The 16,228-nt window shown below is 35.6% G+C and overlaps 3 protein-coding genes across 4 annotated transcripts; all 3 read right to left on the bottom strand.

The window, feature by feature from the left end:
- Positions 1 to 30: 30 nt before the first annotated feature.
- Positions 31 to 1,039, bottom strand: LOC129248076 (cilia- and flagella-associated protein 20). Its single transcript, XM_054887508.1, has 3 exons — positions 865 to 1,039; positions 606 to 797; positions 31 to 518 (listed from the first exon to the last, which is right to left on the bottom strand). Exons 1-3 carry the CDS (start codon positions 946 to 948, stop codon positions 63 to 65), a joined length of 732 nt encoding a protein of 243 aa, XP_054743483.1. The 5' UTR covers positions 949 to 1,039; the 3' UTR covers positions 31 to 62.
- Positions 1,040 to 5,834: 4,795 nt separating this feature from the next.
- LOC129248627 (protein FAM98B) lies at positions 5,835 to 7,544 on the bottom strand. 2 transcript variants are annotated; one of them, XM_054888249.1, is made up of 2 exons: positions 6,212 to 7,544; positions 5,835 to 6,131 (listed from the first exon to the last, which is right to left on the bottom strand). In XM_054888249.1, the coding sequence occupies exons 1-2, from the start codon at positions 7,406 to 7,408 to the stop codon at positions 5,943 to 5,945; spliced, it is 1,386 nt and encodes a 461-aa protein (XP_054744224.1). In that variant the 5' UTR covers positions 7,409 to 7,544; the 3' UTR covers positions 5,835 to 5,942. The 2 variants fall into 2 exon arrangements, with proteins under 2 accessions (XP_054744224.1, XP_054744225.1); XM_054888250.1 differs by having other exon boundaries at positions 5,835 to 6,128; positions 6,212 to 7,541.
- A 165-nt stretch (positions 7,545 to 7,709) lies between these two features.
- Positions 7,710 to 15,963, bottom strand: LOC129248583 (lipase member H-A). The gene is made up of 7 exons (XM_054888196.1): positions 15,857 to 15,963; positions 15,466 to 15,614; positions 15,276 to 15,391; positions 9,458 to 9,584; positions 8,270 to 8,461; positions 7,990 to 8,191; positions 7,710 to 7,890 (listed from the first exon to the last, which is right to left on the bottom strand). Coding segments are annotated over exons 1-7 (855 nt in total). The 5' UTR covers positions 15,859 to 15,963; the 3' UTR covers positions 7,710 to 7,823.
- Positions 15,964 to 16,228: the final 265 nt, after the last annotated feature.

Here is a 16,228-nt window from a genome sequence, read left to right as displayed (position 1 = left end):
CAAATTTTAGTAATATGTCTTTAGCAAATTCTTACGCGTTCGAGTTTTTAAAGTCAACAAAATTAGTAGTATTTTTCTGTGTCGACCCCTTCAGTAGGGGGTTCTGACGGTTCAGCAGCTGTTGTTTCGCCAGTCGGTGAGACGGCTCGTTCAGTTGTAGTAGGCGATTTTGCTGGTGATGGCGGACGAGCGGCAGGCGGCATTTTATATTCACGTGCTTTGTTCTTTTCTGCTGGCTTGGAAACCAATCGGAATTCATTCGGCAGATCTTCCTCGGAATATAAGTGGTCTGTGAAGTATATGCGTCGTATGCGCACATTGGCATGGATCTGTAGACGCACAGTCTCTAGGTAGTTGGTGCCGTAGGCACGACGTGTAAAGTCCGCCAAGTTAAAATGTATTTGATTCCAGCCTGGTGACATACCCATTGGCATGGCTGTGCAAAAAGGTTTCACAGACGTTTTACTTTGGAAATTTGACACCCGAAAGCGACGCATGAAACGTTGATCATCTAAGATCTGATGGGGGGGGGAAAAAGGAAATGCGGAAACGAAAATATTTTTATGTTTTCTCACTTCTGAAGTGTTGCTTGTGCTCTGACTCACTTTAACTTCGAATGTAAAATATTTGTGTAGATTTTTTATAAGCAATACGAGAAAAGGCAATTTAATGCCGAAGGACATTTTGGGATCCCTTGGCCCCGTGATGTAGGTGGTAGACACATTTGAACCCATAATCTCCATAACAACGGACTTTACATCCTCGTCTATGACACGTTTAATGTAACCATTCTGGATCTGGGAAAAAGAAGAAAATCTATGCCAATGACGATTTTTTTATATTTTTATATATTTCCACACTCACATGTGTGGACCAGAATTGTAATGGGCTGCTGCCAAGGCTGTAAAACACAGAAAAACAACCTTTCTGATGACGACTCCGAAACATTAATGCGAATTAAATAAGCCGGACACTATTTGTAATATTATATATTTATGTATTTATAATTAGTTATTTTTTTCTCTTTATAAGGAGTTGAAATATGTTGAAAAGAAATATTTACTTTGATGTACATATGTATGTATGTAAAAAATATTTGAATTACTTGAGATAGAAAGTGAAACACTTCATAACAAGAAGACACATTGGGTAACTTTATAGAATTTTGAAAATGATAGAACCATCGACTACATTCCAGTTCACGTTATACTGCTTTCTGTTATATTTTTTGTTGTGGTAATATGCCTTAGTATTACAGTTCCAACAAAAAGAAGAAAAATTGCATAAACATTTAAATTAATGATCAACTATTAATTTAGAAAAGCAAATAATATACACATTTAAATCGAATACTGTAATACCATATACAAATATATTATCTATTGATTCTATACGCACGTACATACATTAATGCATAAACTTTATTTGCCACTTGTCTTAAAAAGTCATGCCCCTGCTTTATAGCAGGCGGCCAGCTGTATAGCTAAAATTTGTTTCTTCAGATAAAGAAGCTCGACTTTCTTATTATGAACACGATCTTCAGTTAGTTCATTATTTATACTATCCGTAAGTTGATTTATATTTTTATTCAAATCTTTTACTTCGCTGTTCATTTGCTTTGCTGTTTTTAAAATCTCTCTATGTGTGCCGATGTCTTTGTTTAAATTTTCTACAATCGCATTTAAGGCAAATATTTGATTTTTAAACAGTATTTCGAAATTGTTGTCTTTGCTATCATCATAAGATAATTCAGCTTCCTCTTCTTCTGGTAATAAGGACGTATTTGGTGAGCGATCATATCTTGTGGCAGTCAAGCTTATTGCGCTGCTTCTTCCTTTGCAAAATTGATTTCGGCCAGGTGATAGATTCTGTACTGATTTTTCATTACGTGTGGCCGGAGAGTTTTGCCTTGCTGAGGTGTAATTAAGTGCAGGCGCTGAACTCTCTTCTAAAGAACAGCTTCGGACAGACGAGTTTTTTCGAGACGAACCCCGACTAGTAGAAAGACTCCGGACCGAGGAAGCGTTACTACAAGCAGGCGATGAGCTTCGTCTTGACTTACGACTTCGGGTCGATAAGGTGCTACTACAAGCAGGCGAAGAGCTTGGCCTTGACTTACGACTTCGGGTCGATAAGGTGCTACTACAAGCAGGCGAAGAGCTTGGACTTGACTTACGACTTCGGGTCGTTAAGGTGCTACTACGTGTAGACGTTGAGCTTCGTCTTGATGTATGACTGTCCGTTGATGATATACTAAGTGACAGCGAGGAGCTTCTTGTTGGCGATCGACTCCTGCTTCTTGCTGCTTTTTTGATACGTGCGGTAGACCCTGTCAGGTTAGTACATCTTCTGCTGGTCGCTTGTGGAAGTTGTTTGCTTATTTTATAACTAGGATTATTACATTTTTCCATAATGCAACAAGTAGATTCCCCAATTTTGAATATTTTCGTCAGAAACTAACTAAAGTAGACTTTTGAAATCTCTTGGTATTTGATACTTGCGTCCGAGTTGTAAATGTTTTCTTAAATGTAAAATGTAAATAAAACAAAATCTTCTTCATTTGCAGGTAGGGATGTTCGATAATGATCGGAGTTTCGACATATCGATTTTGTATTTTGGTTAATCACATTTTTAATTTTTTTTGTTTACTTTCGGAGCTAATCGTTTTGTTATTTTTAAACATTAATTTGAATCGTCACAAATGGCGCAAAAACATTAAAAATTGTAGGTTTTGTAGCCTGTAAGAGCATTGGAAAAAAATGAAACACGTTTTGGGCCATTGAAGATAGGCAGTAAAGCGGTGGACCCAGAAAACGTGCTGTTTCGACAGGTCGGGTCCAAAGGCAGAGGGGTGTTAAGTGAGTGGGTGTGATTGGGCATGTGAAAAGGTGGTTAGTGTCATGCGGGGTGCCTTCACATGCCGGACATATCGCACCCTAAATACAAAAGGGTCACAACTCAAAATTTTCCAAAACTGAGTTTTTTGCATAAATTAATTCAGAGTACACATTTCTAACTGCTGCAAATATTTCGTTCACATAACTATCTTCTTTAACTGGAAAAATACAGTTATGTATATTTTTATGTCAAGTGTGTTGCTTTTGCACGATCAACTAAAGAGAATTATTTTTAGTTGCGCTAATGGGCTCAAGAGCAGCTGATTACTTTTATTACACATAAAGAGTTTTATTTTGAGTTCTGCCTCTATAACTGTAAAAAGTGATAAATTTCGTGGTACATTATTTTGCATTGTGCCTCTTTAGTTGTGAAAAGTGAGTTCAATTAGGTTGGGAAACTTATAAAATTAAAACATTTTATCAGTTAAAAAGGCACAACTTAAGATAATATCACTAGTTAATCGAAAAAATTTCAGTTAAAGAGTCATAAATCAAAATTTTATTTTATTTTCGCAAACATAATATAAAATTGAAAAAAATATAGTAGAACCTTCTTCAATGTTGCATATTTTCATGATGGAACAATATTTTCTTTAAATATTACAATAATTTTTACATAAAACGTTTTTCGTCTCTCCTGAAAATCTTAGTATTCTGAGTTGTGACCCTTTTGTATTTAGGGTGCGATATGTTTAGTATGCCGTGGTCGATTCTGGATAAGTAGGAGTTTAACCTGCTACAATATCCTGAACACAATTGGGCCAAAGTTACGCGAGTCTCGCGAGGCAGCTGAGGCTCTTCATCTGCATTTGGTGGTGGTTGGATTCCGATAATGGCATTCAGGGGTCGGGAGTTTAGGAAGTCGGCTAAGGCTCGAAACGTTTTATGGCGCGAGCTTCTCGAGGCTTTCGAGTATGGTTTGTCTTTAAAAGCATTGTGCTAGTTGTGCTGCTATTCCTTGCATGCATACCTAACAGGCGTCGTGGCGAAGCTCAAACAAAAATACATACATATCAACAATCATGTCACCTACACAAACTAGAAAATAGAATGTGGCGTCTCGTACATGCCTCTATAGCAGGTGGCGTTTGTTTTTACTTGTACCAAATTTAGAGGATGATGCACGAGACGGTCGAGACTATTCGATGCCGGTCTCTGATGCAGATATACTTGGGAAACCCTCCAATGCGTTTAACCGGCTGTTGCGAGAAATACTGGCAAACTAATGCCTCTGATATTTATTATTATGATTAGTATATAAAATACTTCACATTTCATTGATTATTTTTCTTCATCAGTAATGATTATACTTTTCTGCTTAAATGCTAAATATCTTGTCTCGTTTTTTATTTTCATTGGTAATAAATTATTCAAATTCAGATCGATATATATGAAACATTTATTTTTTTACTTTATTGCTTTGTTTATACCTAATTCTGAATTCATCATTATTTCTTAACTAATATTTTTGTACTTTTTCTACGTATTCAATCTCATTCATTAAATATACTGGTGCATTTTTATTTTTAGTGCAAATCGTACACATTTGTTTTTGCCCATCTATACATATTATTCTATTTATATATGTTTATTTGATCTCCTATACTTGCTTATCCTTGTATTTGTATTATTTGAAATTATGTGCTTTAATATTCTGTATTTTCCTTCCGTTATTATTTATCTTTCATTGTATTCTACATTTGTTCTGTCAAGTTGAATAGCATTTTATCACACCAGAAGTATTCTAGTTTTTTATTTCTATATTTTTTGTATATTACTGGTATTACTATTTTAATCGCCTGATGATCTCATCTTTTTCGATTTTGATCAATACTACAAATAAATATGAATATTTGACGACACATATTCTATAACTGTTCTTGAATTTGGTGTGATTCTTGTACCTGCTTGAATTTTTCGTTGCAAGCCATGGAATATTATTTCTATTTGGTATTTATTATACATATGTATGTATGTATGTATACGCCCATCCATAAAAATCAGAAAATTTAGGGCAAGGCGGGAGAGTCTGTCCACTTGCAGGAAGGCTGGTACTCGATTTATGCTATCACTAACTCGAAGAGATTGTAGAACTATGATAGGCGTGCTGACAGGACATAGCCCAGTTGTTGTTGTTATTGTTGTAGTGCGACTGGGACATAGCCAATTTGCATGCGAATGCTTGAAAAATCGGAACCTCGGACAACGAGACAAGACATGCAAGACATGTAGGAAGCAGAACTTACTAAAACTGTAGAGCATCTCATTTACGGATGTCCTGCATTATTTAAACCACGCTTAAAATATGTGGGGTATCACAGTTTGTTGGATTTCAAGATATCTCAGCAATGGGTTGGAAATGCCTCTTTAAATTCCCAATAGAAACAAGCACCCTGCCGTTGGACTATTTCAAAATGCAGAACTAATGAACTTCATCTGGTATCGCTATGGACCGAACCGGTCTATACGTGACTGCAAGTCAACCAGTTCAACCTAACCTGCATATGTATGTACACATATTAAAATCTCTTAATATTACTAAAGTATCATATATGTATGTATGTACGTATCTCAATCAATTCTTCGCTCTCTGAAGAATTCGCAAACATTCTTTTTTGTACTTGTCGGTGATCTACAAACTGCCTCTATGATTTCTTCATTTCCACAGTTAGTATATTTATATGCTAGCCACCAAAATCTTTGATACCTATTTGGAGCTCACCCTGATACTCAAAATATTTACATATATCCCACTTGTGACTTGTGTGGTGGCCCCACATTAAATTAACCATTTTGCCCATTGCCAATTCAACCTTTTTGTTCTGTCCAGACACTGCTAAACAGTTCCTTTCTTTTACATACCGTAAGACAACTGATGGACCAAAGGACATAGGCAGTTTGGCAAGTTATTAACAATATAAATACAAAGGTAATATATATGCATGTATATATTTGCAATTGTTTAGTAATTTATTAGAAGTATTTTATTTTCATAACTATAGTTATATTAGAATGGCTATTCGGGATCAGATTTACGAATTCAAGTTAACGCCGATTGCCGCCACCTCCGCGATTGTAATTTGAGCGTCCACGAAAAGAGTTGTCGCCACCGCCACCGCCACCGCCACCGCGTCCACCACTTCCCTGATAATTACCACCGTTGTTGCCAGACTGTGACCAGCCGGTGCCTTGGACGCGTCCACTACCGCTGACCCAATTCTGGTTGCGTGGCTGCTAATAAGAAATAAAGAAGAAAATTTAGGCTTAGTTTGACCAAAGGTGTATGGTTTTAAAGAACAAGTTTTTAGTTTCACCTGATCGTGTGATTGCCGTTGTTCAAATGGCTGAGCCTGTCGTTGCTGTTGTGGGGCGTTTGAATACTGTTGCCAGTGACCACCACTACCACCACCGCCACCGCCACCTCCACCTCGGCCGCCACCAAAACCGCCTCCACCACCAAAACCTCCTGCGCCACCACCTCTGCCACCGCGAAAGTTGCCTCCTCCACCCCCGCCAGGACCAGAGCTGCGTTGCTGTTGCCATGAAGGCATTTCAGGCGGCGGTGGTGCGTGTTCATGCGCACGTCCACCCCGATCAGGCACACTTCCTATCACATGTTTTTGTATTTTGCAACCTGTATTTTTGCGTACTTGGGCGGAACTTGTTTTCTCTATAATGGCCAAGTCGGCACGCGCTGCCAATAGTGCCACTATGGTGGTGTCTTCTTTGCCATAACGTAAAGTTTCTAGCTCTTGCATTTTCTTCTGATAACTACTAACAATTTCATTTTCGCGTGATCTCATCTTTTCCGACCATTGAAAACTTTGTATAGTGACTTCGAGACGCGTCAGCAACATCTGGCGTCGCATATTATATTCAGCGTCAAGGTTTGCATGTATCGCGTCTAATTTTTTCCATTGTGCATCCGATAGCGGCTTTTGTAAACGCATTAAGGGTTCACTTAATACACCAGGCTTAGCTTGCCGTTGTAGTTCTTCCACTTTAAAATTGAGTTTATCAAAGAAAGCCTTTGGCGAGACATTCTCTGGCGGTTTTCCCAAACCAACATCGCGCGACAGTTGCTCCAGTGAACGCGCTGTATTTGTTTCAGATTTAGGGATGATAAATGCTTGTTTTGCTGGTCGCAGCTTATAAGTCATCTTCGTCGCCATTAATTCAGTCGTAAGGTAATCGAGCAGTTGAGCACAGGCTTCTCGCGTTTCAAAGCGTTCGGATAGCGGACCAGCCACAAAACGCTGATAAGGACACCCCAGTTCTTTTAACATGGCTGATAACTCCATTGCAAATTCACTGGGATCTTGTAGCTCTCCCACATGCTCATCGGTTTTTCGCAAAACATGTAATTCCTCCGTCAACCAGCCCACAAGTTCACGGAAAACTTCATCGCGTGGACCACCTTCCAAAGCCTTACCAAGTCCCTCGATTTTAAGACAGGGACCTTCGTAGGCTAGCGCAGATAAAGAGTCGATTATTTCTAATTCATAGTCCATGATTCCTTACTGGGAATACTAGCCAAGCGCCGGTCGAGTTTTCGCTTACAATTTGATTGCGAATATATGCAGCAAAGACCGTGAAAATTGAAATGTCAAAATGATACAATAGAGAAAATGCAGCAAAGTTGTGTTGCATTGACCTTAGCTAAGTCAGTGTTCTTTGTAATAATGAAACAAAGCTTATCAATTTGTTGGAAAGTACATTTTTTTTTAATTATTTGGTTTCACTAAATTATTGAATTATACAAAATAAATAGGTTTTTATAGAAAAGAACTTAATTTTAATGAGTTACTGCAAACAATTTTAATAATAAATTTTAGAAATATATTAATTTAATTATTAAATAAAAGTGGCTATATTTAGCTAAACATTAAATTTACTTTAAACTATTATAATCTACATTAACTATAATCAAGTCTGATCATTGAACGGACAATGTTTTACAAACGGCATATCGATGCAGAAACAACCTCTGGCACTATAGTAAGGAAAACAAATATTAAAATATAAGAATTTACCCAAGTATGAAAACTCTCAAAAGCACGATTTTGTGTTGAGAAAAACTTCGAATACTCACTCGTCTGGCGCATCGTTGCCAATATAATATTCCTTTATCTGAGAAACCACACCAAAAGGACTCTTCCCACTCACTGGCAAACGCCTGGGTCCTCTTAATTCTACACAACCGTTAGGACAAGAAACGCCCACAAACTTTTTATGCTTATACATAGCGCTGGCAAGAAAGCAAATGCTTAAGTAATGCGAGCAGCGAGCCCGTCCTAAAAATTAAAGACATTAATTATTTATGTAAATATAAAGGCAAAATTTCAACGGAATGGCTACGGAATAATTCTTACTTATCGGGTTTCCTTTACAAAATGGTTGAAATCGCCCTCCATTAACGCAATAATTTAGATGCCCGATATTCTGTTCCTGACCCAAAAACCCCGCATTGGTATGCAGCACCTGTATAACGGTTGCATCATCAATAGATAACCGAAAGATGTGACCTTTCTTGCGTTCAATAAGTGGACGTGCCGGATCGAGGCCTGTGAAGTGAATATGTCAATATGAAAAGTCACTTAGCATTGTTATTGTGCAATGACGAACGCAGAATTTATGTATACGTAAACGCAATGGGAACCGTTGCGAATTTTGTCTACTTTCTCAAATCAGCTGCTCGTTCAAATAAACAAAGAAAGCATTTTTTATTTTTTTATAAATAAAAAATATTATATATATGTTTTTGAACTACAGTATAACAAATTGGTTACTGTTTTAAATATTTTTGATTTATTTCCAATTAATGCAGTGCTTTTACGGAAAAACCAACTTGTCACAGATTATTGCGTATCAGCTGTCTTGGCCTGCGGCTTTACGTTATAGGACCGTCGCCATGGGTCCTTTTTGACCATTGTGTCAACGAATTTCCCTGACACCAAAATAGATTATGTGCAATTGAGTCGAAGGCGCCACATACGTGCCGTACGCCATGCTGGAACGCACAAAAACTGCCAACTTTCTACTTTTGCCGTACGGCAAGAGCGGTGAAAATGACAACTGTTTAAAGAGGAACAGTTTTGTACTGCGGAAATTTTTATTGATGGTGTTTTTTGTTATATAAAATTAAATGCAGAAAATAAATGGAATTTAAATTAATTGAGTTGATTTATATGCGTCCGTATTTTTTCGAAAAAAGCATGAAAGAGTAGAGAAAAGGTTAGGCTTAACCAAATTGTACTGACAAATGAATGTGCGTTATGGTCGCAGACACCGTCCACGACAACCATAAATTCTGTTAAAATCCTCTTTTGCTTCAAAAAGAATTAATTTTATAATATATTTGACAACTAGCAACAGCTTTTTTATGCACAACGAAAGAACATTTGTTTTTTTTCTTTGTTTATATGCGGCAATACTTTCATTGTGGCCCCACGGTACTTTTTACACGTCACGTCAGCCAAGTGCGTTACCGCAACGGTCAGAACGGTCCCAATGTGACAAACCTATTAGTCACTAGCTACACCATTAAATTTTCAGCTTACCGATTATCCGATGCTGTTTTATCGATAAGTGATTAGAAACCATACCACAGATATGGGCGCCGAGTGAGTGACCAATACAGGTGATCTTTTCACGCATCGCACCATGATGCGTGAGGAAGGAATAAACCTAAATAGGGATGCATATAAGAGAAAAAAGAAAGTTAGCTGTTACTATGAGTACGTTTCAGATGTTAAATAGAATACCCTAATGAATAGAATGAAAGTGCACAGTTTCATAAACTTAATTTTGACGTGATAACGTCTTATAATTCGATTTAACAGGCTGCACGCACGAAAAAATGTGTCGTTACCTTGCTCATTAGTGTTACCTTGCTCTTTGCCGTTTGTCGTTACCTTACTCATTGCATTGAATGAACTGCAAGCGAAAGCGCGGAACGAACAAAGCAAACGAACGGCAACGTTCTACATCTTGCTCTCTCCTACTTAAGTGAGCGTATATATGTATGTATATGCGCATATGTACATATATAAATTCACGTATTTGTATTTGCATATGCCTTCTTATTGATTATTATTAATTTGATTTACTTGAAGAATTTAAAATAAAACCAAGTTTGTTAATAATACCTGTTGTTTTAATGTTATTATTATTTTTTGACGTGATAACGCCTTATAATTCTATGTAGCCGGCTGCACGCACCAAAAAATGCGTCGTTACCTTGCTTGAACAGCATGTTATGTTATGTTATGTTATGTTATTTTATGTTATGTTATGTTATGTTATGTTATGTTATGTTATGTTATGTTATGTTATGTTATGTTATGTTATGTTATGTTATGTTATGTTATGTTATGTTATGTTATGTTATGTTATGTTATGTTATGTTATGTTATGTTATGTTATGTTATGTTATGTTATGTTATGTTATGTTATGTTATGTTATGTTATGTTATGTTATGTTATGTTATGTTATGTTATGTTATGTTAAAGTATATTATGTTATGTTAATGTTACCTCATTCTCTATATCCATACAAAATATCTATCAAACAAATAAAATTAAAATTTTCTTTTGAAAAATGCAACCATTCAATCAGTATTTTCTTATGACGTTATCACGTTAAACTATCGTCAGTAAACCGACTTTACAGACAACCTCTTTTTTTTCTAAACAAGTTTTTGACAGGTGGAATTCAAAATATTTATACCAACTTGTAATTTTTCAAAGAAATCAAATTTTTTTAGTACAGTTACGAAAAATAAAACGCAATTTCTTTAATGTTACATTGATTAATTTTAAAAACAGATATTTCTACTTTTATCTAACGGCTATTACCTACGTTAGAAATACATGCATAAGTATACATACTTATGTTAATCACTGTTATACTGCTTTAGCTTCATGCTAAGCCAAATTACCGCAGTTTTTCGGCAAAAGTGAAAAATGTAAAGTGTAGTTTTACTATTTTTGTTGTTTTTATTTTATTAACAAAACAAAAAAAGGAAAAAAATTGAAAAAAAAAATAAATACATAATAACAAAAAAATTACTCAAAGTCATTGGAGCCAGTACTTGCTACTTAAATATGAGGTGGTGTTTGCTCTGTTGCTTTGCTAATAATAACTCAAAAGTATAAAAAATGGAAGCTTATATAAGCTTTTATTTAAAATGCTTTATGTTTATGTTGGGTTACTTGCAAAAAAAAAAAAAAAAAAAATCGTAAGCTAACCTAACTTTCAAATTCTCACTATTTTTTATCCTCTTACATTTTTTTGAAGTGAAAACTTCTTTAGAATCGTTGGGAGGATTTGAGAAAAAGTGAAACGAAAAAGCGACACCAAAAAGAAGAAGAAAAAAGATATACGTATATATATGTATATATAGAAAATGCGTCATTACCAGGCACACAGAATGATGGCATAAGCAAATTTAAATTTGTGAATTTATATATGTATGTAATATATATATGCGGATATATGTATATATGTTGTGTGTATGTACATATGTGCCTCGCCACAGCAAAACATACGGTAAAATTTCTCAAGAAATCCAGCGCGCATTCATAGGCACAGCATTGCGTGATTTTTGTTGAAAAATCTGTCTATGGTGAAATTGTCTTCGCGAGACGAGTACCCCTCGAAAATGAACACTTTCCAGTCATTAAGACTTCTCTATTCATTAACGTTCTCTGTAGGCATTTACAGGAATAAAGTGAGTGGCCTGTGTGTGTGGTTGTATGTAGATGCATATGTGTATATTAATAAGCATTGTTTTGCTGGAAGTTCAGAACACAAATATGTATGTACGTACATAGACTAGGCCATAGTATAGCATACATACATATGTATAAAAAATTCAAACCAAGCGTCCTACGAATGTTTGTGTGTATGTTAGTACGTCTGTGTAATATACGCGCTACGACGCTCATAATAGCAACCGCGTGTGCTGTATTGCGTCCGTATTTTTATATTCGTAAATATTTTAATTTTTAAATGTTTACCGCAATTATGCCGAAAAATAATGCAGAAAAGTGTCGTGAATATCGACAGAAAAAAACAACAATTGACACGGTATTTCAAAGATATGTTGACAACATCGAAACCAAAGCATTTGTATCATATTTTAGCTATCATAAGCCACTCGTATCATTTGTTGAAATTGAAAACATTGAGGATGAATAAAATATGAACTTTATAGTAATATTATAATGAACCTATAATTATCCCGCTCCTAATGCTGCCTTCGTCTCATTCTCTCTCAGTTTGTTTTACGGAAGGTTTCACTTCTATCGCGTCTAACCGTTAGACTGGTATTTTTTTTTCATGAAATACTATGAGGGTTGATTTTTTCTATGGCGAGTTACTAAAAATTAATCACAAAATCACAGCTCTTTATCAGTCTACAAGCACTATTAAGTGCTAGAAAAAAGGAGGCAAATGCCTATCTAAATAGATTCAAATGTGTCACGATTCATCTAGGGAGGTATGAAACTACCTTGAACTACCTCAATAAGGGAGAGGGGATGTCGATTCACTGCACAAACTGTTCTTTATTTGTATTGTGCCATTGTGTATTAAATATGGCATCGTCCAAATATCCGCCACGGCTTCGCACGTTGGCACTGGTCCAAAGGCTTACAAGTATAGTATTACTTTGGCTGAATTTGCGCAATAGCATTTCTTATGTTAATTTTAAAGTTATCGTTCGATTGCGGCTTATTGCAATAGATTTGAAACTTGAGAGAACCTTACATCAAAAAAAAGTTTGGCATGAATTTTGTGACCAAATCACGTTTGCTCCGCGAGAGATAACCATAACCTCATATCATAATGAAGTTCTATCATTTGCTCATGCTGTTCAATCGTCCACTGTCCACTGTCCATGGCGATTTGACATCAATGACTGAGTGAAAATAGCAGATATAGCAGATGCTCTGAAAACAACATGGCCGCCACGGCATGTCAACATCGACCCACGCTTATTACACTATCTTATATGTGGTATATTCGTAATTTCCCTATTTAACCAAAAAAGAGGTTGTCTGTAAAGTCGGTTTACTGAAGATAGTTTAACGTGACAACGTCATAAGAAAATATTGATGGAATGGTTGCAATTTTCAAAACAAAATTTTAATTTTATTTGTTTGATAGATATTTTGTATGGATATAGAGGAGGAGGTAAATGGAATTGCAATGGAATAGGTCAAGTTACATTTACACAAACGTGAAAAATGACGAAACATTTATCAAATTCATGAAAGATATTATTATTCAATTTCGATTGTGCATCAATCGTTAATAAGTCAACAACACTAAGAGGCACCATCATCGATTTCAAGACACTTTACACTCGAAACACTCCCTTTCATTTCCTACTTTTTCTATCATCGTCCTATTCTCAACAGAGAAATGGTTCATTACCATGCACACAGGAAGAAGGCATATGCAAATACAAGTATGTGAATTTATATACCTACATATGCGCATATACATACATATACATACATATATATGCTCACTCAAGTAGGACAGAGCCAGATGTCGAAGGTTGCCGAACGCGGGGGCCGATTGTGCTCTTTGTCGTTCGTTCCGCGCTCTCGCTTGCAGTTCAAGCGCATTAGCTTACATTTGCTTGCGTACGGAATAGATTCGTATATTTGATATGTCCATATGATTTGTATGCATCTTTACATATATATTTGTTCTTTTTGAAAATTGCGCGAAATTGTATATGTATATGCATGTTTATATACATATATTAGTATACAACATATCTTATAAGGTATGTGGTAAATATTACCATACATTTTTTCCTTCATATATAATAAAAAAATTAATAATAATAACATTAAAACAACAGGTATTATTAACAAACTTGGTTTTATTTTAAATTCTTCAAGTAAATCAAATTAATAATAATCAATAAGAAGGCATATGCAAATACAAATACGTGAATTTATATATGTACATATGCGCTTATACATACATATATACGCTCACTTAAGTAGGAGAGAGCAAGATGTCGAACGTTGCCGTTCGTTTGCTTTGTTTGCTTTGTCGTTCGTTCCGCGCTTTCTCTTGCAGTTCATTCAAGGTAACAGCAAATGAGCAAGGTAACGACACATTTTTTCGTGCGTGCAGCCGGCTAAATCGAATTATAAGACGTTATCACGTCAAAAAATCGAGTAACAATTTAATTTTGTTTTTAAGCTAATACATATTTGGAGTTCAGGAAGTATATTCAGAGTTTATAAGCATACTTATATAGTATCTCATTTCCACATATTTTCATAATTTTGCTATTAACAACTTTTGCGCGCTAAACAAAATAGTAACAAATAGAAGCTCCCATCAATGAGAGCCTATAATATGTATTTGCGTGCTTGTGTAGCAGCTGCCTTAAAAATGTATGAAATAAATGCTAATCGTATTTAATAAATTACCTTTGTGATAGTTATACGGTGCGTGTTTGCAGCCAATATGTTACAAGCAAGTACTGAAAACAAAACTCTCACTGACTACATTCCACTTTATAGGTATTCGCAAAAACGCTGCAAGTGGAATTACCTGTAATAGTATCGATTGCTAGTTCGCTTTTGTACTTATAATTGCAGATTAAACAAAATCTTCCGACAACATCAAAAATTGGTTATTCGAAAAGAAATCTTACAAACACGCGAATTGTTTTCGAAAATCTAGGAACATAATTTGTAAAGTCAGTTGAGGGAAAGCTTCCTTGTTGTTCTCAATCGCCAGTGTACTTGATTTGATTAAGAAAACTAAAAAGAAAAACTCTTAACTTCAGCAGGTACCTATTCAGGTGCATTGGTGATATTTAGTTTTACGAGAGCTAGAATTCTATTTAATGCTCCACAGTTGCTAGAATGCCCTAATTACTAAACCAATGAAATTAGAACCGGGCCGATCCCATGGCTTACAATTTAAGTTTTTTATGACTTTAGTTCTCTGACGTATTTAACAATAGCTGGAGAGAACTGCTTAAATTGGCATTGCTGAACAAATTTTAAATTGACTCGAATATTTCCTTCGGCCTTGCCATTCATGCTACTTTTGTTGACTTACAAAATTTATTGCTTACTTAAATTTAAATTTTCAACTCTTTCGACTTTGTTTTTGGCCAAATATGGTTTTTAAAGTTCCATAGTTTTCAGCTTTCTATATTTTTATTGGCACGGCTTTTTCTTAATTTCTTATTCTCTCAGGCTTCTCACTTGCGAATAAAAACCTAAATTTATTAGAGAGTAATATTTTTTTGCATCATTCCTGATTTCAGCAATACTTTAAGATTATAAGTGTTTTAATAAAGATATGTGTATATTTTATATTCCAATAAGTACCTGAGCAGTGCACTGAGCTGTTAAGCGCGTATTGATCAAAGCATGCAAATAGCAGGGGTAACGCGTTAGCGGCCGCCAATCAACAGTTATGACGTTGAAATTGCGTGATAGGTAGGCTTAAAGGAAAGAAATAAGAATTTAAGATTTTAGAATGATTACGCTAAATTAGTTTATTATCAACTCTACTTACCATCGCGTAAAAACTGCAAATGGATGTCGACAGCGGTGCCATTGAAGCCGTGCACTATCAATGCTGTTTCGCGATGGCGACTGAAACCACCCTTGAATAGAGACAATGGATTGTGTATGTTCAGTGCGACACCATTACGTGGCGACTTCCTGCAAATAAAAAGCAACAAGAAAACCAACGAGAAACCAGACATGACAATAACTAACGAAAGCTGTTAAATCAAATAGCAGGCAAATACTATACAATAAATAAAATTAAATAAAAGCGTGAGTGAATTAGCCTCTTAGAAAGCCATTGGAATTCAAGCCAGTAAGTAGCACGATATACTCGTAAAGCAACAATGGGCGTCTACGACGAATAATCGAAGCAAAACAACTTGGCGGATACGTACATATGTATGTGTACATATTATGTAAATGAAAATAAAATAAAATTGAGTATGAATTTCAACTGCAGGAGTTTGAAAGTAGCAACAGTTCAAATTGGCGCAATCAACCAAGCAGAAGAGCGTAACAACAATACTGCAAATATTCGTGTAATAGGCACGTGCATGACAAAAGCGCGAAATAACTGAACAAGTAAGAGAAGGCAGAAGAAAAACAAAATAGAAGCAATAAAAATATGTATTAGCAATAAATGTTACAGCAATGACATTGACTTTTGCATTGCACCAAACATCGATATGGTTAAGCACCAGTGCATTAATGAATTAGGTTCAGAAAAAATAAAGCAAAATGAAATTAATAAGTAAGGAATGATGAGC

This window comes from Anastrepha obliqua, chromosome 5, assembly GCF_027943255.1.
Source record: "Anastrepha obliqua isolate idAnaObli1 chromosome 5, idAnaObli1_1.0, whole genome shotgun sequence".
In the NCBI taxonomy this organism is placed as follows: Eukaryota; Metazoa; Arthropoda; class Insecta; order Diptera; family Tephritidae; genus Anastrepha; species Anastrepha obliqua.
Note: the sequence above shows the minus strand (reverse complement) of the source record. Positions and strands in the feature narration are given on the sequence as shown.

What these genes read in the sequence shown, in the direction of transcription:
- LOC129248076 (XM_054887508.1), bottom strand. Translation starts at nt 948, where the DNA reads ATGTTTCGGAGTCGTCATCAGAAAGGTTGTTTTTCTGTGTTTTACAGC. An exon ending in TACAATTCTGGTCCACACAT is followed by an intron (nt 798 to 864) that starts GTGAGTGTGGAA and finishes TCTTTTTCCCAG; the next exon opens with ATCCAGAATGGTTACATTAA. An exon ending in ATTTTACATTCGAAGTTAAA is followed by an intron (nt 519 to 605) that starts GTGAGTCAGAGC and finishes CCCCCCCATCAG; the next exon opens with ATCTTAGATGATCAACGTTT.
- LOC129248627 (XM_054888249.1), bottom strand. Translation starts at nt 7,408, where the DNA reads ATGGACTATGAATTAGAAATAATCGACTCTTTATCTGCGCTAGCCTAC. An exon ending in AACGGCAATCACACGATCAG is followed by an intron (nt 6,132 to 6,211) that starts GTGAAACTAAAA and finishes ATTTCTTATTAG; the next exon opens with CAGCCACGCAACCAGAATTG.
- LOC129248583 (XM_054888196.1), bottom strand. An exon ending in TTTGCAGTTTTTACGCGATG is followed by an intron (nt 15,392 to 15,465) that starts GTAAGTAGAGTT and finishes CTTTCCTTTAAG; the next exon opens with CCTACCTATCACGCAATTTC. An exon ending in CAGCTCAGTGCACTGCTCAG is followed by an intron (nt 9,585 to 15,275) that starts GTACTTATTGGA and finishes ATCCCTATTTAG; the next exon opens with GTTTATTCCTTCCTCACGCA.